The 20732-nt window shown below is 41.1% G+C and overlaps 1 protein-coding gene across 3 annotated transcripts in view; it reads right to left on the bottom strand.

Moving 5' to 3' along the window:
- Positions 1 to 365: 365 nt before the first annotated feature.
- The window catches only part of sema5ba (sema domain, seven thrombospondin repeats (type 1 and type 1-like), transmembrane domain (TM) and short cytoplasmic domain, (semaphorin) 5Ba), a 200121-nt gene continuing 179754 nt past the window's right edge, over positions 366 to 20732 (bottom strand). Inside the window, exons 19-24 of one of the 3 annotated variants that reach the window (XM_085435172.1) lie at positions 16747 to 16917; positions 12114 to 12182; positions 11427 to 11564; positions 8903 to 8947; positions 6257 to 6462; positions 366 to 3072 (exon numbers count right to left, since the gene is read on the bottom strand). In XM_085435172.1, the coding sequence (XP_085291298.1) occupies positions 2896 to 3072; positions 6257 to 6462; positions 8903 to 8947; positions 11427 to 11564; positions 12114 to 12182; positions 16747 to 16917 (806 nt within the window). In that variant the 3' untranslated portion in view covers positions 366 to 2895. The remainder of the gene's footprint in view (positions 3073 to 6256; positions 6463 to 8902; positions 8948 to 11426; positions 11565 to 12113; positions 12183 to 16746; positions 16918 to 20732) is intronic. The other 2 variants (XM_085435173.1, XM_085435174.1) reach the window with 2 other exon arrangements.

The raw sequence follows: 20732 nt of genomic DNA on the forward strand, positions 1-20732 counted from the left end.
AGACCATATTCTGTAAACCCAAGAGAAAATCCAAGCACATCAACAGTTTCTGAAAGACTGTCTGCTGCGAACAATGCCCCTTTCAAAGCTGCTTAAATAACCTTCTTCCCTATTTTGACGCTCACTTTGAACTTCAGCAGGTCATAAATGCATTGAGTTGCTGTCCAATGGTTCTTTTCCTGTTTGGTATAATTATTATAGTCTAACTAAAGCATCATTAGGACTTTGCATCAGGTTTTCCTACTTACAGAGCAGAATCTGGAAGTTCTTGTTTCATCTTTGACTTTTTGCTTACATTTCCTATTTGATAATATGAATTTCAGCTACTGGCAAGTAAAAACCCCCCCCCAAAAAACAAAAACCTATTAACTTTTTATGTTGGCATCAAGGTTTATTGTCCTTTGATAATGTACAATATACAAAAATATAGGGTACCAAAAATTCACAGTGTCTAAAAGGCAGTGATTACTATACATTTGTCTACATGACAGGTCTAACAGTACACCTGGTAAGTTGCATAGAAGGACACAGAGCCTCACATCGCAGGGGACAGAGCTCGAGATCGACCAGTCAGTTGAACGCCCGTCTGACCACAAGCTGAGTTTACATCAAAATGACATCTTTTTAAATTTCATATCGCCGTTATAAATGATCATTTCCAGCGTATGATACGCGGTACTCTCATTGGTGGGTTATTTTCATTCCGGGTTCATGTGACTCTGGAGATTTTGTGTTTGAGCAGCTGGGAAAGGTCACAAGTCACAAGCGGTCGGTCACGTTGTGGAGCTCTGTCCCCAAACAAACCTCATGGTTGGTGTGTACTTAGCTGCTGTACTTTTTTTCTCTTTAAACAACTATAAGGCTTTTTTTTAAACAAACAGTGTTAGCTATACAATATACAGATACATATACACAACTGTCTTCAAGGACATTAAATGGGTAGAAGGCTGTCGCTCCTATATACAGATAGAGCTCTCATCTCGTGCATGTACATTAGCTGAACTGAAAAGCATTGCTGGGTTAGCATTCATCGATCAGGCAATAATAATAAAATATAGCTGTGAGAATGCCCTTTATAAACCAAGCTTTGACTATAAATAACGTCCATTCCACCTCCGCACGGACCAGAGGTGTGATGCTTTAACTTACAATGATTAACATCTCAGACATGAAACAGGAAAAGGAAACAGTAGAATGCCTGCAACACAATGTGGAGAAGTGCACACACACGCACACACACGCACACTCATACACACGCTTTGCAGACGTCATAGTCATATGTATGAAAGCATTTACATTGTACAAAATACAGTAGGCTCTCTTTGCTCATTCAAGCACACTTACATTCAGACACGCATGCATCCCTTTTGATGTTCACTGGTAAACTTAGGCAAGCGTAATTCAGCAATTTTCTTTTCTCTTCAAGAGGGTCCAGATCGATATTTTTTGACATTCTTTGCAAAAACAATATAATTGAAATCCTTTTATTTTTTTTGTGTGTTAACATTTCATGTATCGAAGATGCAATGGTCACAAAGCCGAACAATCAAAAACAAAAGGAATGTGTTCATTCAGTGAAATGGAAATTAGAGAAACAAGAAATAATTAGTTATCTTATTTAACAAAATATTTCTTCCTATGCTACAGCTCATCTGAGCATAAAACAATTATCATCTTAGAAAAACAAACATTAAAAAAAAAAAATGAACAAGTGACAATCTACTAGCTTATTCTACCATCATAGAAAACCCAATCCACTTGTTCAGCACACTGGCCATATTTGATATGACCACCGGGCTATTTAGCACTCAGCAGAATCGATGCATCCATTGGAGAATCAATTGGAGAATCAATCAATTCCTTTCCAGAAGTCTGTATTGTTCTTGAAAAGCAAAACAAAAAATAGAGGAAAAAAAAGTAGAAATAAAACAAATCTCGCCCCTGCCTTCTATTGCATACAGGCACCCACGGAATTCCCAAAGCTTTTACAGTTCAGAACGCTTCCAACGCTCCGTGCTTTGACTGTAGGAGTCGATATCCCTGCCCACTAAAGACAAGGGACTCGACTCATAAGCGGTATATTTCTCCTTCGACTGAGGATGATGTGAAGCGTAGTCAAACCCTAATCAACCCCAAACTTCTTATCTTTTCTGTCGTGTGAAATAGCAACAATGAAGGGCGTGGATCCCCCTCCCCCAAACAACCGAGCTGATATTGATCTCTAATTTACTCCAGCATTGACTTCATTGAGCTTTCTCTTTTTTACTGTTGTTCTCTTGCTTTGTGCTGTGTTGCAAGGACGTAGCTATACGTGCTTTTTGTTCTCTGTAACTGCTTTTGCTGTCGAGGGACTCGAAGTTCATTACAAGCTGAAAATGTGGTTTGTGATGGAGAGGCATAAAACGGTGACCCAGCTCCACAGAAATGTTTCTTCTTTTTAAATTTATTGTGTTCGTGTTAGCCTCTAGAAGTGCGGATGCTTGACCGACCCGGCATCGGCACTGAAGTGCGCGGTAATAACAATCTGTCTAAAGCCGTTACTCGTCCTCGTAGAGTTTTCCACTAGTTCTCTGCATGAAGCTGAGAGTTGACACTGCGTTATCCAGTCAGGCCTTTACAACAACACAGCCCCAGCTGCTTGCACAAGTTCCTGACTATAATAGGACAGCGGCATTCCTCTCCAATCCAGATCTCCTGATGGAAAGTTCCAAAAAGACCCTTAAAAACAAACGTGAAGAGGCTAGAAAGCAAAGACAGGGGGCGATGGTGATCAGAGGAACTTGGCCAAGCTCTGAAAAACACTTCAGTTCATGTCGGTTCAGTTATGTCACCATGGCATTGGGGGGTGGCGTCCGTTTGGGGCAGCGGGGTGGAGAGCCGGATTTGGGGCGGGTCTCAGCTATTGTTAGTGTGGTTGTAGGTCCTGCACGGTGATGGGGATGAGTTGGGCTGGTAGTCAAATTTGCCGAGCGCTGTGGGATAGTAGGTGGTGGTGTAGACGTTCGTCTGCTGGAGCGGTGTTGGGTAGAAATTGGATCTTTCATCTGGCAGCAGGTTGTTTTTATTCAGTGTCTGAAATAACACAGAAGGGAAGAAAGTCGCATTAAAATCATATGCACACTATGAAACACTATGCCAGCAGACAATATTTTATAAACATTAAACAGCCAAGTAAGCCATCCCCTTTATTTACCATCTTCATGCTAAGCTAAGCCAACTGTCTTTGTCTTTAGCCTCATAATTATTATACCCACATGAGTAATCTTATCTTCTAACTTGGTGAGGAAGTGAATGTGAATATATCCTCGAGTTGTTTGGCTGCCAAAGCAATAAAAATACTTCAGCATGTTTCCAATGCAAATGAGCTTGTCAAGTATTTTTTCCAAAATAAATGTTATTTTACTGAAGTACACTCGACTCTTATGCAGCTCAATCTGCTTCGTTACAGATACAGGCATCCACTTCTGGAAAATCCCTCATACATGTAGATCTGGAAAATAACGCAACACTGGAATATATTTTCAGTCACTTTCAGACCAAGTTTTGAGGATTCAATTATAGATGGAATTCTTGAGACAGAAATAGGGTTTTTGGCGTGGACAGTTTTGTTTTGCATTCCTCAGAGGTGCAGATAATATAGAAGTTAATCTTCCCTGCAGGTAAATAAAATACCTCCAGTAGCTTTGAGGTTATTGTGTGAGCGAAAGTGTATTCATAACCAAAGCAAACCAATTTAACAAATTTAATTTGGATCTTGTCAAGCATACTCAATGCTCTTAATATAGGAGATGGCGGGAATTCATTGGAGCTCTCAAATAAAAACAAGTCTAAAACCCACATTTTATTCTTATGCATTTGCTGAGTCTCTGGTAAAAGCCGACCATAAGGTGAAACACTTTCCAGGGGAAGCATTAGACTAATGTAATCCATCTGAACAGCTCTGGGGAGCAGGGCAGGAAGATAATCAGGTTAGAGTCAGTGAAATGCACAACAGTGGGCAACATAAATTGGCCTGGAGGAGAGGGAAGCCACTGCATAAACAGTGCCGTAGTGCTACATGGTGACATCGGATGCACATCCAGCAGAGTCTGGCTATCCCCTCTGGTCATTAAAGCTAATGAGTTCGGGCTCTCAACACCACGATGGCTGTCAGCAACACATCCACACAACCGCCAACAATAACAGTGAAGACAACAAGTATCGAGAGGCTGACACAATCAAAAAACACTGGGATGAGAAATAATTATTTGGCACCACGTTTGTTGATGATGAATGATGAATCTGCGCTTGGAAACACTGGCTGGCAAAAAAATAAGTTTTGTACAGACTTAAAATAGCTTTATAATACTATGATACTTCTATTTTAATATTACAGGCTTTTACTAAGAAGATAGTGAGCAAAGTGACCATCTTTACATATGCCATGATGCTTGTGAGGTGGACAGCCTAACCAAATTGTGGTCTGATGTGCACAGTAACCTCTAGAAACAGACAACATACTGTGCGAATATATAAAATCAGTTTGCAGTCTGGCAGGTAAACGGTCTGTGTGGAAAGGAGAAAAAAGGGCCTCTATTTGTCCAAATGTAACCCTGAAACACGAATTTAGCTTCTTCTTTTTTTAAAATTAGTTTTTAACATGCATCTTTAAGCAAAGACCAGCACATTCACAGCTAAAACGAAGATTATCTTAGCGCTGTTGCCAAGTGCTTTGTCAGAGGGGTCGTCTGATTGTTGGGGTCTTAACCTTACAATGTCAAGCGCTGGGGCAACTGTCATTAAACTGACGCTATATAATTAAAGTTGAGTTGAAATGTTATTAAAAAAGATATTTAGTGACAAACACCAACAGACTGCAAACACGAGGTTAATGTTAAAAAAGCATGGCCCAGTTTGAACCTCATCCCACAGGCCTTAAACTCAAAACTCTCACAGACTTATTTGACATCATCTGGTGAGTGCCTGGCTGCAATAGTAAAATGTGGATGGCCCAGTCCTTTGTGAGAGATATCATGACGTAACATAGATTTTCTTCTATGTGGGGGATTTTTTTTATGGCTGAAGCACTCGGGACCAAATCCCATCCAGCCTCTTTCCTTAAGGTGTCTACACTGCAAGATTTTGACAACCTTATAAGTTCATTACAGTCCACACTGTGTGACTTGGATCTAATCAACCTGGCTAGGACATCAAGTTTGATGCATGGAGACAGTATGATGAAAATACCTACTGAGGCGGTGCCAAGATGCATGGCTGTTACTCCTCCGTTATTTGTCTCCATGCTACGTCCCCCTTGGCGCAGTCATGATAACAGCTGAAGGACACATCACACAAACAAGCTTCTGCTGCCACAAGTCAACTGGATTTTATTCTTTGTTTGAATTACAAACATTTCATTTGGAACATTTTACTTCCATTACTCCATTTGCATTTTTTTCCACTAAAGGGCCAGCATCAAAATGATTAGCGCGACATCGCCATGCTGCATTCCTGTTTGTAGAGTAGTAGTTGTAAGTTTGTCCGTGACAGCCCAAAACTGCATATTATACAGCCGCCTTCACAAGAAGGAGGAGGTGCAGATGCAATTGTTAAATGATCATTGTAGTATTTTTTTTAAAAATATAAATGAATCCTCTACGGTCATTCAGAGAGGCAGGAGGGAAGGACACCTAACCAGAATGTTTACGACAGATACAATTTCTGATTTTGGAGTGAAAAATCAAACCTCCTAGTTTTGCTCAAGAAGAGTTTAAGATAATTTTTTCAGCTGTTTCTCAAAAGCATCTTGCAGAAACAGGAACAAGAAATGCAATAACAATATCCCAACTCAATCAGAGAGTAAAACAATTGAAGGATGCAAAATGTCACTAAAAGTCTACAGGCTTCTAAGGAAAACAGCTTCTTGACTTGCTGTAAATGTGAATGCACAGTAGACCGATAGTAGTGGGAGGTCGCAGGCTGACTAATGCTTTAGAAAGCTAATGAGCCCCATTCATAAGGGCTTGGTGCAGGTAGTAAAGCCATACAGACTCCGTATAGGAGCGAGAAGGAAGAGAAATTAACAGTAATTCATCTTCTGCGCGTACTGCACCATTGAGATAAATGAATTAATAAAAGCTCTAAATAAAACATGAATCACACCCACTGCCCTTGAATCCTTAATATTTACATTGTGTGCGTGTTTGTGTATTTGAATAACACCAAGTAAACAGCACTTTCATTTGTATTTCTGCATAATATTGTGTGCTTCACTTACCTTAAACTCCATTGGTGTGTACTTCTCATTCTTTGGCGTGGTATTGCCCTTGTAGTTGAGGTGGTTTGGGGTGGTGGGATGAATGATGGCAGACTCTTGAGAAGGCTTGTGGAAACGTTGACAGTACACATAGATCAGGAAAGATAGCAGCCCCGCCCCAAGGAAACAGGAAACACCAGTGGCAATTAGGTGGATGGAGGTAAATGCTGCAAAATAAAGATGACACACGGTGTTAGCAAAGCTTGAGTACATATTATTAGCTTGAAAAAGGACATTTTTCAACACCCATATTTACCATGTGTAATGCATTAAATTAACCCGTAAACTCTGAAATACCATGAAATAATTGCTCAGAAATTCACATTTTTTCAAACTAGAGTGTTCATTTACCTTGTTAAAAACTTCCCAAACTCATAAAGCCAAACCTGCTGCTTGGCTGCCATGGAAGGATCATCAGCTAATCCAGATAACCTGTGTCTTGCAGGCCATAAAAGCTGGCCCAGGTAAACTGCTCAGGTGCTCTCTTCCACTCCACCTGACTTTAACCTATTGGTGATCTGTTTCTTGGTTAGGTTATGTTTAATATATATTTTTTAAATATTTAAGTAAACCTCTTGTGTGAAGGTGTGTGTCACCTACTTTGAACCAGTTTGTGGCAAATGGGGGCTCGTCCGGGATCTTTAGACCCATTGGTAAGATTGAACTTTGAGTCAGTGCTGACTTACTAACTTAGCTTTAGGTTTGCTAAATGCTTATGCAAGTTGAACTAAGTTCTGAGTACAGCTTAAAGTAGTAATGGTATTTAGCATTGTGAAGAGTATCTTAGGGAGTTCCACACAAGATAGAATTCTTTGGATCGGTTACAATAATTTAGGTATTCTGTGGTTGATGTTGGAAGAGAGTAGCAATAGCATAGTGCTTGGGTGTTAAACCCATGAATTTACAGTTTCATTGTGCTTTTGGTGAGTATAGCCACACAAGTCTCTGAGCCATGCATCTCTTTTGTAATGGTTCATCTCAATAGGAGACCAACCACGCTTTCTCTTTAGTGTGACAGCTTGTTGAAGACAATGTCTTGGGAGCATTTATCTGGTTTCCAGAAACTTGCTAGTTTGCTCTTTGGCACCGTTGTTTTTGGTGCATATGCATCTGTCTGAAGACTAGGGTTAAGATCAACTTGTATTAAAAAACTAGGACTAGGGAGCATAAACTCTGTGTCTAGTGCTTCACCAACATATTTGTCGTGTTGATTTGTGGCCTTACTGGACACATGGCTGGACCAGCCTTCTGGTGTAACTATCTGACAAAGTGTAACTGGTAAAATGTGTGAAGGGTAAGAGTTCCAAAGTTGAACTAGAATAGTGCTGTGAAATATTTAAACTTGGTAGTTTGGTCTGGTAGCTTTGTTGTAGACCCATTATCTGCTTTGCTTTGAGCTTTGTTGTAGCTTTGTTCCCCCTTTGTTGCCGTCTTGGCCATTTTGGTTAGTATTGACGTTTTTGCTTGGAGGAACCTTTTGGTGTGCTACTGTGGTTGACGCTCATACTTTAAATCCAGTGTTGTGTGGGGGGTGTATAGCTGCAGACTATATGGCAGCACTTGTGATGAGATCTGGTGCTCATTTAGGTACCAATGAGTAGACTTTCACTTGCTGTTAGGTTAACTGTTTCTTTTTCGTGTTGAACCTATTTGCAAAGATTTGCTTTCTGGGGCAGATACTACTTTCCCTTTCTGTATACCAAATCTCCTGTAATTAGAACCCATTTTGCCTCGTATTCCTATAACCGCCAACATTCACTTTTACCTCCCACCACTTAATTTGTTCCTGTGGTAGGAAAATTGGATTTAGTAAGGGGGTGGATGTCAGCTCATTTGTGGGCCAGGTTGTGTGGAAGCCATTTTAATGTTGCCTTCTATTGTTGCTTTTTTGTTTTCTCGTTTCAGAATAATTTGCAGTGTCAACGCGGAATCGTGATTTTTAAGGAGGGTGATGTTAAGCCCCTCCCCCACTTATTAAAGCCCCGGTCTGCTGTTTTGCTGGCATGGCAGGATCGTCAGGTAACATAGGCCACCTGGGTCTTGCAGGATATAAAGGTTGGCCCAGGTGAACTAGTTAGTTGTGCAGGGAAATACTCGGACCATCCATCAGCAACCAAATCACTTAAATCACTGTTTTCCCCAATCAAATACTTCACAAGGTCATCTTTACTATGTCTTCATTCCTAAATGCACTGAGCTCCTGCCATGTGGTTGGTTGATTAGATATTTAAGTTAATGACCAGTTGAGGTGTACCCACTAAAGTTGCTCATAAGAATATAAAGCAAGACTGAAATACGACCGTCCAGGGTTCTTTTCCTGATGTATTTTGTTATCAGTGCAGTTAAAACATCTGTAGGACTTTTCTATCAGTAGGTATGAGGCCATTAAAAACATGAAACGAAAGAGTTGTCCTTCCTCCTCCTGACTGGCTGTTAGGAATTCTAACAGACTATAATAACACATATGAAATGGACATATAAATATATACAAATATAATGTATGAAAACACACATCATGGACAGACATCTGTGGAAACATACAGGGGGAAAGAAAAACCCTGAACATGCACAGGGAGATGAAGCGGAGGCAGCTGTTAATCCACTTACCTCCACAGTGTTGGTCCTTATCAAAACCAGATGCAGGGAGAATGACTGCAGAGAGGAGAGGAACACACAGTCAGACACACACATGCATGCACACACACACACACACACGCATTCCCTGGTGTAACAGCCTTCAGAACACAACAACAACTGGTTGCAACATCAGGGGAGTTGACACATGCTGAAAAAAGATGGTAAATGAAAAATTTAAATGTCTCCTCAATGATGCACAAACGGTCCATGGAGATTTTTTTGCTTTTAAAAATCAGGGTATTTCAAGAATTTCTAGAGGAAAATTGACTTGAGCGAGAAGCAACAGCCCCATTGAACTGAACCTGTCTAGATGCTGTGATAGAAACTAAGGGGCAGGACAAACATTTACAGGTACAGCACGACCTTTCTACCAGCTCCACTCTCATTGAGCTTCTTCAAAGGAAGAGGAGGAGCAGGAAGGCCTGTGGCTTTCAGTTGTTAAATATTGCAGTTCCTCATTGGACTGAATTTCTTTTAAATTTTCAACTTCTTCACAGCTGCCTCCCTTGTGCAAGTGACCTTAACAAATCCATCCTTCGCCTCATTGAAATCTGCAATAAAATTAGATGTGATTTGCTGTTGTGACAACCCATTAATATTAATCGCCTTCGTCTGGACTCATTAGGGATTCTTAGCCTGGAGAGGCCTATGCTGGCAGGCCATGAAAGATCATTTCAGGAGAAACTTTCTGAAATCGGCATCAGCAAAACAAGGTGTGCCGAGGCCAGTTGGGTCAGCTGCTAACTTATTGCATTCACATGGACTTAATTATGGTTAGTCAACATGAGCAAATGAGTTTTGTGCACAAAGAGGATGTCGACTACAAAGACACAAACAATATGTGCTTTTATTTATGGATATCTGTTTTAGGATGAAGACTGTGATGATGCTGATTCTGCGTACGTACAACCTGGACAAACAAACAAGTTATGGCTTTTGGAGCGAGCTGCCAGTGAAGATTTGGCAAATCAAAAATCTTGGCAAAATAAAATCCTGAAGTTGTGCCTCATATTAAGCTTGAGTAAACCCACAAATTGATGTCGAAGCACTAACATGATGGTGATACTGAAGATTGTTAGCCCTGGTTTTGGTTTGTGTAGTTGAGAATTGTTAGATAATAAACTGATCAGTTGCAGGGCAGAGTGCCAATATTATCATTTATCTAAAAGGGGACATGGTATGCTTTTCTTATTTTATCTCATAAATGTGTATACTGTTGCTGTAGTAGATCACCAAAGCACAGAGGCCAAGTATACATAGGAAAAATCAGCATGACTGTAAACCATGCAAAGGTATTCTAATAACAGTCCAAGAATAAAAGTATGTAGTCGGAAATGAGCATAACAATGTCTAAGCAAAAGCTTTTGGCTGTAACACAGTTAGCATGCATACACTACACATCTTGGAGAGGTAACTCATTTTATCAACAGAAGAAAGCATGTCAGATGAATAACAGCAGCGCACTTAACAAAACCCCGAAAATAACATCAAAGCAGTGGAGAAACTTTAGAGATAAAGTCAAACGCAAAACAGGATGGAGAGCGATATATGTGAGAGGAGCCTTCCTTCTGCTCGAGAGACACTATTTGCAACCACACACACAACTGATCAACTAACTAATTACACGACTTCCATTCCATCTGCTCAGTTTGTAAATTATGACTTTTGTCTTCTCTAAAAAACATTAATAACTGCATAGACATGAGTAAGAGTAGCCCATATTACCAGTTGTTTCACACACCTGTTGGTACCAGTAGATCAAGCTGCAGTAGAAGACCTTTCAGGTTTGAGTGTGGGGTGGGCATTGTATTGATACAAGGACACCAAATATTGATATTCTGTTAAATGATTACCTTATTTAACAGAAGGGTTTGTCACAATGGGTCCAGTCATGTTTCACAAATCCCAGCACAGCTTAAAAATGACTTCCTACAACAGGTTCGTTTTTAAGTACAAGCATGAGCCACTTAGATATTTTGTCATTGAATACAAATAAGCCCTCTGACTATGACTTACACTTTTTCCCCACACTGACAACGCTTTCAGAGCACGTCAAAATGCTCCAAGTGTCTGAAAATATTGTCAGCCTCCTGGGGGTAACTATTAGTTGTGTTGTCAGTCAGTTTTGTTGCCATTAAAATGACACAAAATGTACAAAATCTGAAAAAACAACAAAAAACAGACAAGGCTGAGCCACTAGAACAGCTAGCTGTTTGTGTACCCTCGCTTTGCACATCAAAAATGTGTGCTTACAACTTCCCATAAAACAGCATCATGGAGTTTTTGTGACAAAGGCAAGCTAAAGCCATGATGGAATAAGTGAAAAGCAGCGTGTTTGGTGACATTCGAGGACACAAAATAAAATACAGGCTGCTCCCTCAAAATCAGAGAAAAAGGAAGGACGCTCGCAAGGAGCTCTTGAGAGGCCAACACTGAGCTCTGATGAGAATGTTGACGGACGCTTCACGGTTACAGTATGCATCTGAGAGCTCACCGGGTATTTCATTGCAGTCTCTACGCTGAGTGCTGTTCCCCACACAGGGGGTGTTGCCCTGAGCACCACACACACGACTCCTCATCTGCAGGCCTGAGTCATCACAGGCCGACCACAGCGACCAGGCCATCCAGCCACCTAAACACAGGAAAAAAGAGCAATAAATAAAAACCCCAGCAACCACAAGGCCACATCAAGCTCACCCTCAGGCCTGGAAAGCAATGGGCCCACCCAAGCTGTCACCACCTGCGGGAACCTTTCACATTTCTGCACAGCCAAAAAAAGAAAAAGAAGAAAAAGAAAAAGACCCCAAACACACCAAAAGTGTTTGTGATGTAAACGGGATTGGAAGAGCAAACCAGAAGAGTTTGTTTAGTGCATAGCCGAGATGTTTGTCTCCCGAGCCAAGCTTTCGTGCTGTATCCCCGCAGCAGGCGACCGAGCAGTAAACAAAAGACTCCCACCAAAGAGGAAAGAGAAAATGCCCAACTTTCAACGCCTCCCTTTGAACCGTGCACTTGCTGCACTCTTTCGCTCCCTGTATTTAAAAGCACCAGAGTGGAGGGAGCACAGGCTACCACAAATGAAAACCTGATGAAAAGCTGGTTTGTTATTCAGCGTGCTCTCAAGTGTGCAGTTTTGGCAGAGAGAGCCTCAGTGGAGGCAGAAGGACAGGCCTTCTTTTACCTTTCCTATCATGCGGACGCTCACCAACAAGCTGCTCTGCTCTCTGCTCCATTCGTTCTGCACAACCACCTAGACACATGAAACAAACTGACCAGCTCAAATGTGTGCAATAACCGTGTATCACTACAACCGGCTTTAATTGCTTCATTTATTCCCATTTATTTTTGTCACCCAGACGACCTGCGTGATCACACTGTAGAGTCGGAAAGAACAGCATCAGGCCTGCGGGCTGCTCATTAGTATTCTGTCCTGACAGTCCTACCTGCTGTCCTCCATTACTGGTGGAGACTTTAATCAAATGACCTGCGACAGAGGCATCAAATATCCTCGTGACTGACAGCCAGCTTGCCTCTAATTACACATGCGGCGAGGTCGGCAGCACCAGGAAGACCCCAATAGATGACTGATGTTCGCCTGTCAATAAGCGAACAGATGAGGAGACAGATAGGGATCGAGAGAGACTGCCGGCAGCCTACTGGTGCGGGGTTAACAGAGATTGTTGGTCCGCATCAAACAGGAAAACATTAACCTGATAAAGGAGGCTGATTAGCATCTTGGCAAAGAGGGGAAAAGACAGAAAGTCATTTACCTTTCTTTGTCTGTAATTACCGAGGAGGCTGACTGTAAGCGTTACCCTCCGTGTGAATGACAGTCGGACTGATTTAAAAGGAAAAGCATCTGAAGAAGGTGACTGTTAAGAAGAAACGGCTGTTGAAATCTGACAGAAGTCATCTGCACTATAACACATCTGTCTACACTCACACATACACGTGAGCATCCCAGACAATGACTATTTGTCTGGGCCTGTTTTTGTTTGCCAGCAGACTAAACTGGTTATGGAAAATCAAGTGTGTGATCATGTATGAGTTGTATAGTTTTAATGTTTTCTTTGGGAACAGATGGTGATGGAGTTTTTATTATGAATGAATGATGAATTTTTATGAATTATTATGTCTATTTTTATGCTTGAGGACAACAGATGGAAATTAGCCCTTGGCTATAATCTGGTATGTTTACATTCATGTAATTTTTTTTTTTACATTTATGTTCATTAACATGCACTGTCCTAAATAAATAAATAAAAAAATAAAATAAAGAAAGAACAGATGACAAATCACACGTTAGCGACAAAACAAGGCTGTTTGAAATGAAACCTTAGAATCAGAATCGGGATGAAACCTTATGAGTTCGGCAGGTGGACTTTTCCCCCCATCCTCCTGGATTAGCAGGCAGATCTCTCATGAATATTTCAATGTCCTTGTGGGAGCAGAGTAGAAGTAGACAGGGGGGGGGGCTTGTTTTTATACATCTCACATATCATCACATGTGGGGAAAGCAAGGCTAACCTTCAAAGTAAAAGGGAAAAGAAGAATACTCAAACTTTTTTTTGTTCTTATTTAAGTCTTCTTCCCTTGTGTTTCTGTTATTTTAACTTTTAAGGTATAGATATGTTCTTAAACTAAATACATAAAACTTACCTGTAGTCATAGCTAGATTGTTTTATTTGTCCAGGTATTTAGGATTCCCGCCTCTTAGATGTTTTAACCTTAGCAATGAAACTGGACATAAGTCTGCGTAATCCACAAAGTTTGGCAGAACATCTGAATTTTACACGAGGCCACAGATCTGAAACAAAGGTGCAGCATGAACTGTTTTATATTCCACTTTCTTTTTGCTCTGTAAGGTCAGTTTAAAGTTAAGAGACTTAACGTAGTGCACCAATTGTTGTCTGGAAGCTATACCATACTCACCATCTTATCCTGGACAGACACTGTGTGATTTTTGGCCCATTTTGAGCCGATTTTTGAGTCGTGCGACCGTTTTGGCGATCGGCCCGATTTTGGCCTTCATCGTGCGTCGTGCATCGTGTAGTATACGTGGGGTAACGAGACGCGATTAACACCTCACGACCAGCTCCCGATCATCAATCGCTTGGTCGTGAGGGTGTCACCGCAGTTTCTCACACTGCGCACGCGCAAACACAAATGTCAGCGAAAAAGACGGCGCAGCACGGCAGTGCAGCGTGTGATCTGGACACAAGCGATGGAGGCACAACTTGTAGAACTTTGGAAAGCTCATCCGAGCCTTTTCGATGTGGCCTCACAAAATTATCACGACACAACAACCGTGAAAATAGTTGGATTTACACTGCTGCTCAATCACAGCTGCCTGACCAATGTTTTTCATTAGCAATTTAGCAAAGTTGATGGTGGTGGTGTGTGTGTGTGTGTGTGTGAGTGAAAGACAGAGAGAGAGCAAGCAACATTATTTCTGTTATAACCTTCATTTTATGGACGCACAGTGTGAGCACTCAGGTCGCATCAGAGCATCTGGTCGTATAGTGTGAGACCTGCATCGTGACCTGCGAACTTCTAACCCCTGCGAGTCAATCGTGCAGTTTGAGCAGGAGCTGAATCGCGCGACTGCAAAAAAAAAAAATCGCACAGTGTCTGCCCAGCATTAGTCATGAATGCTAGATAAACACTGTATCACTTTTATTAAATACATTGAGAGAAGTAATTATTTGATCTCCTGTTGACTTTGTTCATTTTTTGAGCAAACTTACAATCATTTTAAAAAGAGAAATAACATAAACCAAACATCCAGAAAAAGCACATTACATAAAAGTTAGAAATTGAATGCAATAGTGTGTCATTAAGTGGCTTAGTACTTGCAGGAAAGCACAGCAGTAAGTCATTTCTTGTAGCTTGTCATCAGGTTTGCACACATCTCCTTTATATTTCTTGGTTACTGCTTGGCAACTCGAAACTTCAGCTCTTAATTGTTATCAATCAGTTATAACCTGTAGAAGCCAGAATGGGTGGGTTGCACTTATTTCACTGTGACACGCAAATCAATTTTCAATTGTTTGATTTTTTTATGTAATGTAGGTTTTCTTCATTTTGGTTGATATTCTATCTCTCCATTAAAATGAATGTGTTATCTAATACTATGTGCTTTAAGAGGCCTTTCTGCAGCTACCGTATTAATTCTCTGCTCACACTCTGCAGGTTCATTGATATGTTTGTTTTGTATGTTTTGTCCACCTAATATTTTTTTTGTCTTCAGTCTTGATAAAGAAAGAGAAAGTACTTGCTACAGTATTTAAAGATGGAGTGCTCCAGTCTAGAGAAAGTTAATTGATATTTGAACTCAGCAGCCAAAAACAAAGGTTTCATTGCACCTGCAGAAAAAACAAACAACCTCTATGAAGCTGAAATAAAGTGCCAGGTCCTCCAATGGCCACTAAGACTTTGTTAAAGGTTAAGTAAGGGGCATGACTGCAACTTACTCAACCTTTATTAGCAGGTGAAACAAAGCAAGCAGCTGTAGCTGGCAACTCTCCGCTACAGCTCGCACCACCACTAATTAAATTCACTGAACTGCAAATATTTAACATGTCTTTTGCAAAAAAAAAAGAAAGAGGAAAAAAGAAGTAATAAATAAATCTGTGAATTACAGACTGTTCAAGATATATTACTTAGCACAAGGCAGCAGATGCCTGTATCTGTGCATTGTAAGGATACAGTTTATGGATGCAGTTTGCTAAGGAAACTTGCCAGCCTCAGATGATCACTTAGGAATCCACCTGCTGGTCTAAATAAGGCAACTAACTTTGGCCTTTGAAAACAACATGGCCAAAATGCTAATGTTTCAACATGCAACGTCCGCTAACCAATGGATGATGCTGTGATGGCGACACCCCACATTGACAAATTCACGATAGAGTGTTATCTATTCACAACTGGCCTATCTTATCAAAAGGTAACAAAACACACATTAAAACATAAGACCTTATCAGACAAATAACATTAAAGAAGATGAATTCAGCAACCCTCCAAAATAAATGACCCTCCTCCTGCAGCTCTCCCTTTCCTGCTCTAACCCCGTTCTATCAGATTCATATTTAGTATTTTGCTCTCTGGAGAAGGACCAATGTGTAATCTTTCAGCTGGAAGCAGCACAAACATAATTCCATTCATCTCCACAGTGAGCAGAAGCAATGTTCTTTTCTAATGCACTGCTTGTATTCAGGTGTGTAGCAAAGTGAAGCTGTGTGAAAGAAAAGCCAGGAGAGGTGCATGGGCCTTTGTCAGGCATGCTTGAGGATGGTTTATGATCGAAACGAGACCAGTGGCAGCAGAACTATCAATAATGAGCCTCCTGAAATCTGGCCAAATAATACAACATGGCTAAAATCCACAGAGAATAGCGAAGAAAATATGTTGGTTCTGTAAAATCCATCTCATAAAGCTTTTTAAGTAATATTACACACATACTGTCTACACCTGGGCATTCAAAACCTCAGATTGATTAAATAAGATATCCATATGTACCACAACATCAGTGGATCTCTTTTCAAAGCTTTCTGGAGGGGTTGCCATGGTACTGCGAGTTCCAGCAGCACAGCAGGAAATGGCACGGTGGGAGGATGGGTTGTTTTCTGTTTATCTTCTCACATATCTAAGACCTGGTTTATTCATTAGGAAAAGATGAAAGAAGCAATTTAGCAAAGGGGACGACACAGAAATTACACGGTGTGGGAGATGATTGCCTGCCCGAAGGTGTGATAAAAGCACCTGAGCAGTGGTGACACGGCAGAACAAGACTTTGAATTTCTATGTGACCTTACCATCGCAAGGGTGTGTGTTGCATAGGGCTTCCTCGGTGTGTAGTCCTATGCAAATGTCTCCACCATTGGAAGGCGCGGGGCTGTTACAGGAGCGTGTCCGCTGGTAGTGCCCGCCACCGCAACCCACTGAGCACTGAGACCAGGACGACCAGCAGGACCAGGCACCCTTCACTGTAAGGCACATAAAGGAACGTGTCACATAATCACATACCGCTCTGACTGATATGATAATGTGCTGGCTGTAGATACACACTGCACCAGTAATGACATTTTCTGAAGGCATACTGGGATTAATTTAGCTCAGTCTGAACACCACGGACATCTAATTAACGACGCCAAGAAGGGATCAGATATCACATCCTCCTACAGCGATAGTTAGGACTGCGATGCGTGACCAGCTGACATTGAATCCTTTACAAGAGACAAAGAGGTTGATATGCAACTTTGCAAATGAATATTAAATTTAGCATTTTCCCATTGTATATTACTCTGGTTAGCATTGATTGATGTTTTTAAAGTGACATTAGTGTGTGTGCTTTCAACAGCTATGGACTTGAGACTTAAAAACAGAATTCAGTTACAAGTTATCTGATTTTAAAAGCTGGTGTTTAAAGTGTTGCAGTGCGGTTTTGATGACTCAGAAAGATCTGGGCTTTTTGTCAGAGGCTATGTTCAGCTGCTCCCTTATTCACAAGGGGCTGTCACAGCAGGTAGGTCCACATATTTGATTTGGCAGCTTTTTTCCCTCTACCAGATGCCCTTCCTGACGCAACTCCAAAGGGATTTGTGTCTTCTCCTAGGATTATACTAGGGATGTATCACTTGCACCTTTCAATTGCACCTGCCTGATGTAACCCCAGGCTATATGAAAAAACAAAATGTTTTAACCCTGATGTAAAGTTGCTTGTTGCACCGACTGCATATTCTTTTTGGGCATTTAAACCTTGTGCAAATGTTATTGCTAAATATAGCAAAGCCAAACAGAGTATTTACCCTACCTATTAGAGCCCAGCTGGTGGAGATGGGCTCAGGAAGACTAACAAATAGAGAAAAAAGAAAAAGAAATGGTGCTCCAACAAACACAATTTGTCCATGATGGCTTATGTTTGTGTTTCTTTTTCATATTACAGGCATCTATCATTCATTTCTGTCTTACTTTGAACTACTCTTGCACACACAGTCTGTGCCTGTGCTCTGCTGTCTTCCTGATCACATCATAGCCTACTTTGTCATTACTGTGTCCTGCATTATATTGATTTATTCTCCCCATAGGTGCCGTTAATGTTTCATTTGATCTAATCAGAAGAGGGTGACTGACTAACTGAATGGCTGGTTGACTGGCTGATGTCTGTCTGGCTGACTGATGGGGAAGAGCAGTGTTGCCAGGTAACATCACAGTGCTGCAGAAAATTCCATTAGCTGAGTGGATTAGTGTGACACCGAGTAAGGCAGGCTGTGAGCACTTAACTCTGACTAACTCTCACAGCCAGTCCCTGCTCTGCCTGACTAACTGGCTCTTTACCCGGCTGACTGGTTGAGCGTCTGACTCAGTGAGTTAGTGAACAACTCACTGACTTCCTGACTGGCAGTTTACAGTTTTTCTGACTCGTCCCACCTGTCTGCCTGTGCCCCTGCGTGGTTGACTTGCTGTGTTCATTTACATTCAGACATATGAAGTCAACCATGTGTTTGCCCGGCTCCCAAGACAAGACACTGACGTGAGTCAGAGTGAAAACTTTGAAACAAACAAACAAAAATAATTATGCCACGTGTGGTCACTCTGTTAATCAAAGACTTGATTACGAAAGTTGAGATCAAGCTGATATGTCAATTTTAAACACTTAAGACTTGCTTTGATAACTGACTTTTTCCATTTGATCTAATCAGTGTGTTGATTTAAAACTTTGATGGGATGAGTACGGAATGCCAATTAACCCGGAAACGTCAGGTGAAAGACCACACAGGGCGTCAGTCGCCTTTAAGATGCAAATTTCAAAATTATAGGTGACTTTCTTCTTGAGTGTGAGTTATTACATTCAAAATATTTTCAGAAAACTTGACCTCTAACCTCTGACATTGAGTTCAAGGTCACAGACATTCAAACTCATCCGATATTTTTATTAGCTCATCGATAGATGCATGGAGGTATTAATTTGAAAATCCTACGTCAGCCCATTCTTGAGTTATCACAGCAGCAGTGTCTACTAATGACCAAACATCAGCTACAAAACAAATCACTTTAAATGCGATGAGGGCTTAAGACTTGTTCTGGATTTTTAAATGGTTTGGACATGATCTTCCTTTTTTCTAAATTTGGTAAGGAATGGATGAGAGATGGATGAAAAGGCAAGCTGTCCAGGGTGGACTCCACCTCTCGCCCTATGACAGCTAGCTCCAATCCCCCACCCCCTTTCGTTGTATAAAAACAGCCATCACCTAGATGAGCAAATTTTAGTTTTTGATATCCAACATGACGCTGTATAAATTCTTAATTATCATTTGCTGCATCATGATGCTGCTGTATTATGCCTGTGTGTTATCTATCTATATCTTTGTTTTAACCTGAATCTAATATGATCACCTTAGAAGCCTTAACTACCTGCTGTTAAATCTTGTTTGGGAGAGAGCCAGTCAGAAGGAAGCTGACTTAAAGTGAATGAAACGGGAGGGAGTGAACTGAATGACTGCACCGAAGCCCAAGTAAGATAAATAAGGACTATTCTGAACAGTTGCTCATGCAGAACTACTTTAGTAGACCAGCTGGAGAGGAGCACAATAGGCCTCCTGTAAAAGCTTCCAACACTGAAAATATATTTGATGATTATTTTAATCCTAGAAACGCAAAATGTTTATTGTTTTATGCAAAATGAACTTATAACAATCATATAAAACTCATATCTGAATTAAAAATCTACTCACTGGATGGAAACACACACACTTGTGTTTCCAGTGCACACACTAACACCCTATTCATTTTAATCACCTCAGAGATCTATATTGCCTCCATCCCTCTCTCTAATTTCATCATCAATTACTATTTCGCACTCATTCTCTCTTTTGTCACTGGCCTTGTCCTTCTCACCTGTGTGTCTGCCAGGGACACGTGTGGTGAGACCGGCTGTAAACGTGACAGTAATGGCAAAAAGGCTCGCTCACCGGCTGCTTCCCAGTGCGAAGTAACCAAGGCTGCCTGTCCCAGGCTTCCTTAGGTTACATGTGTCAGATGCAAAGTTAACCGAGAAGGATTGTATTTGGATTCAACAACTGACATTCAAATACACAACAGGAATTTGATCAGCACTGCACCAACATATAATAAATCATTAATTCACAAGGTACCACTCATGAATATTTAAGTCGACACCCTTAAAGCTGAGTTCAGAACTTTTTTCAAGAGTGCTTATTGTGTGTGTGTGTGTGTGTGTGTGTGTGTGTGTGTGTGTGTGTGTGTGTGTGTGTGTGTGTCTGTCCTCATTCTGTTTAATAAGTGTAGCCTGTCAATGCAGCAGAAGAGTTCTAGGTCAGCTGATTATGGTTTGATGAGGACTTTGAAATAGATAACTTCATTTGTCCAATAGTGCTTCCTGCACTGCTGAAGCTGCTGGTAACCATTAGCAAATGAAGCTAATGATCCACTCAGCAGTATTTTAGTACCCCCACTGACCTCCCTCCCTCTCTCGTTCTTTTTCCATCTTTTTCTCCGAGTGTGAAAGTGTGGATGTGTGTCGATTATCGACCCACGATATACTGAAGAGGTTAGCAACAGGACACCAACCGCCTTTATCCATCCTCGGTTTATCTTCAGTTTGTGATTACCTGCAATCAGGTTGTACTGGAACACCTGCTGGGATGCTACACGACATATTTGAGGATGTGTCATGTGTAATATATGAAGCAGCTAAAGTCCAAAACCTTTGAAAGGCCTTCAGTAAGCCTGCAGAACTATTGCTCAGGACCACAAATTACAAGACAGTCTTGCTGCTTGT

The sequence above is a fragment of the Copadichromis virginalis genome, linkage group LG16, assembly GCF_057382275.1.
Source record: "Copadichromis virginalis isolate Kocher_CV1m ecotype Utaka linkage group LG16, C_Virginalis_male_GT1.1, whole genome shotgun sequence".
Lineage (NCBI taxonomy): Eukaryota > Metazoa > Chordata > Actinopteri > Cichliformes > Cichlidae > Copadichromis > Copadichromis virginalis.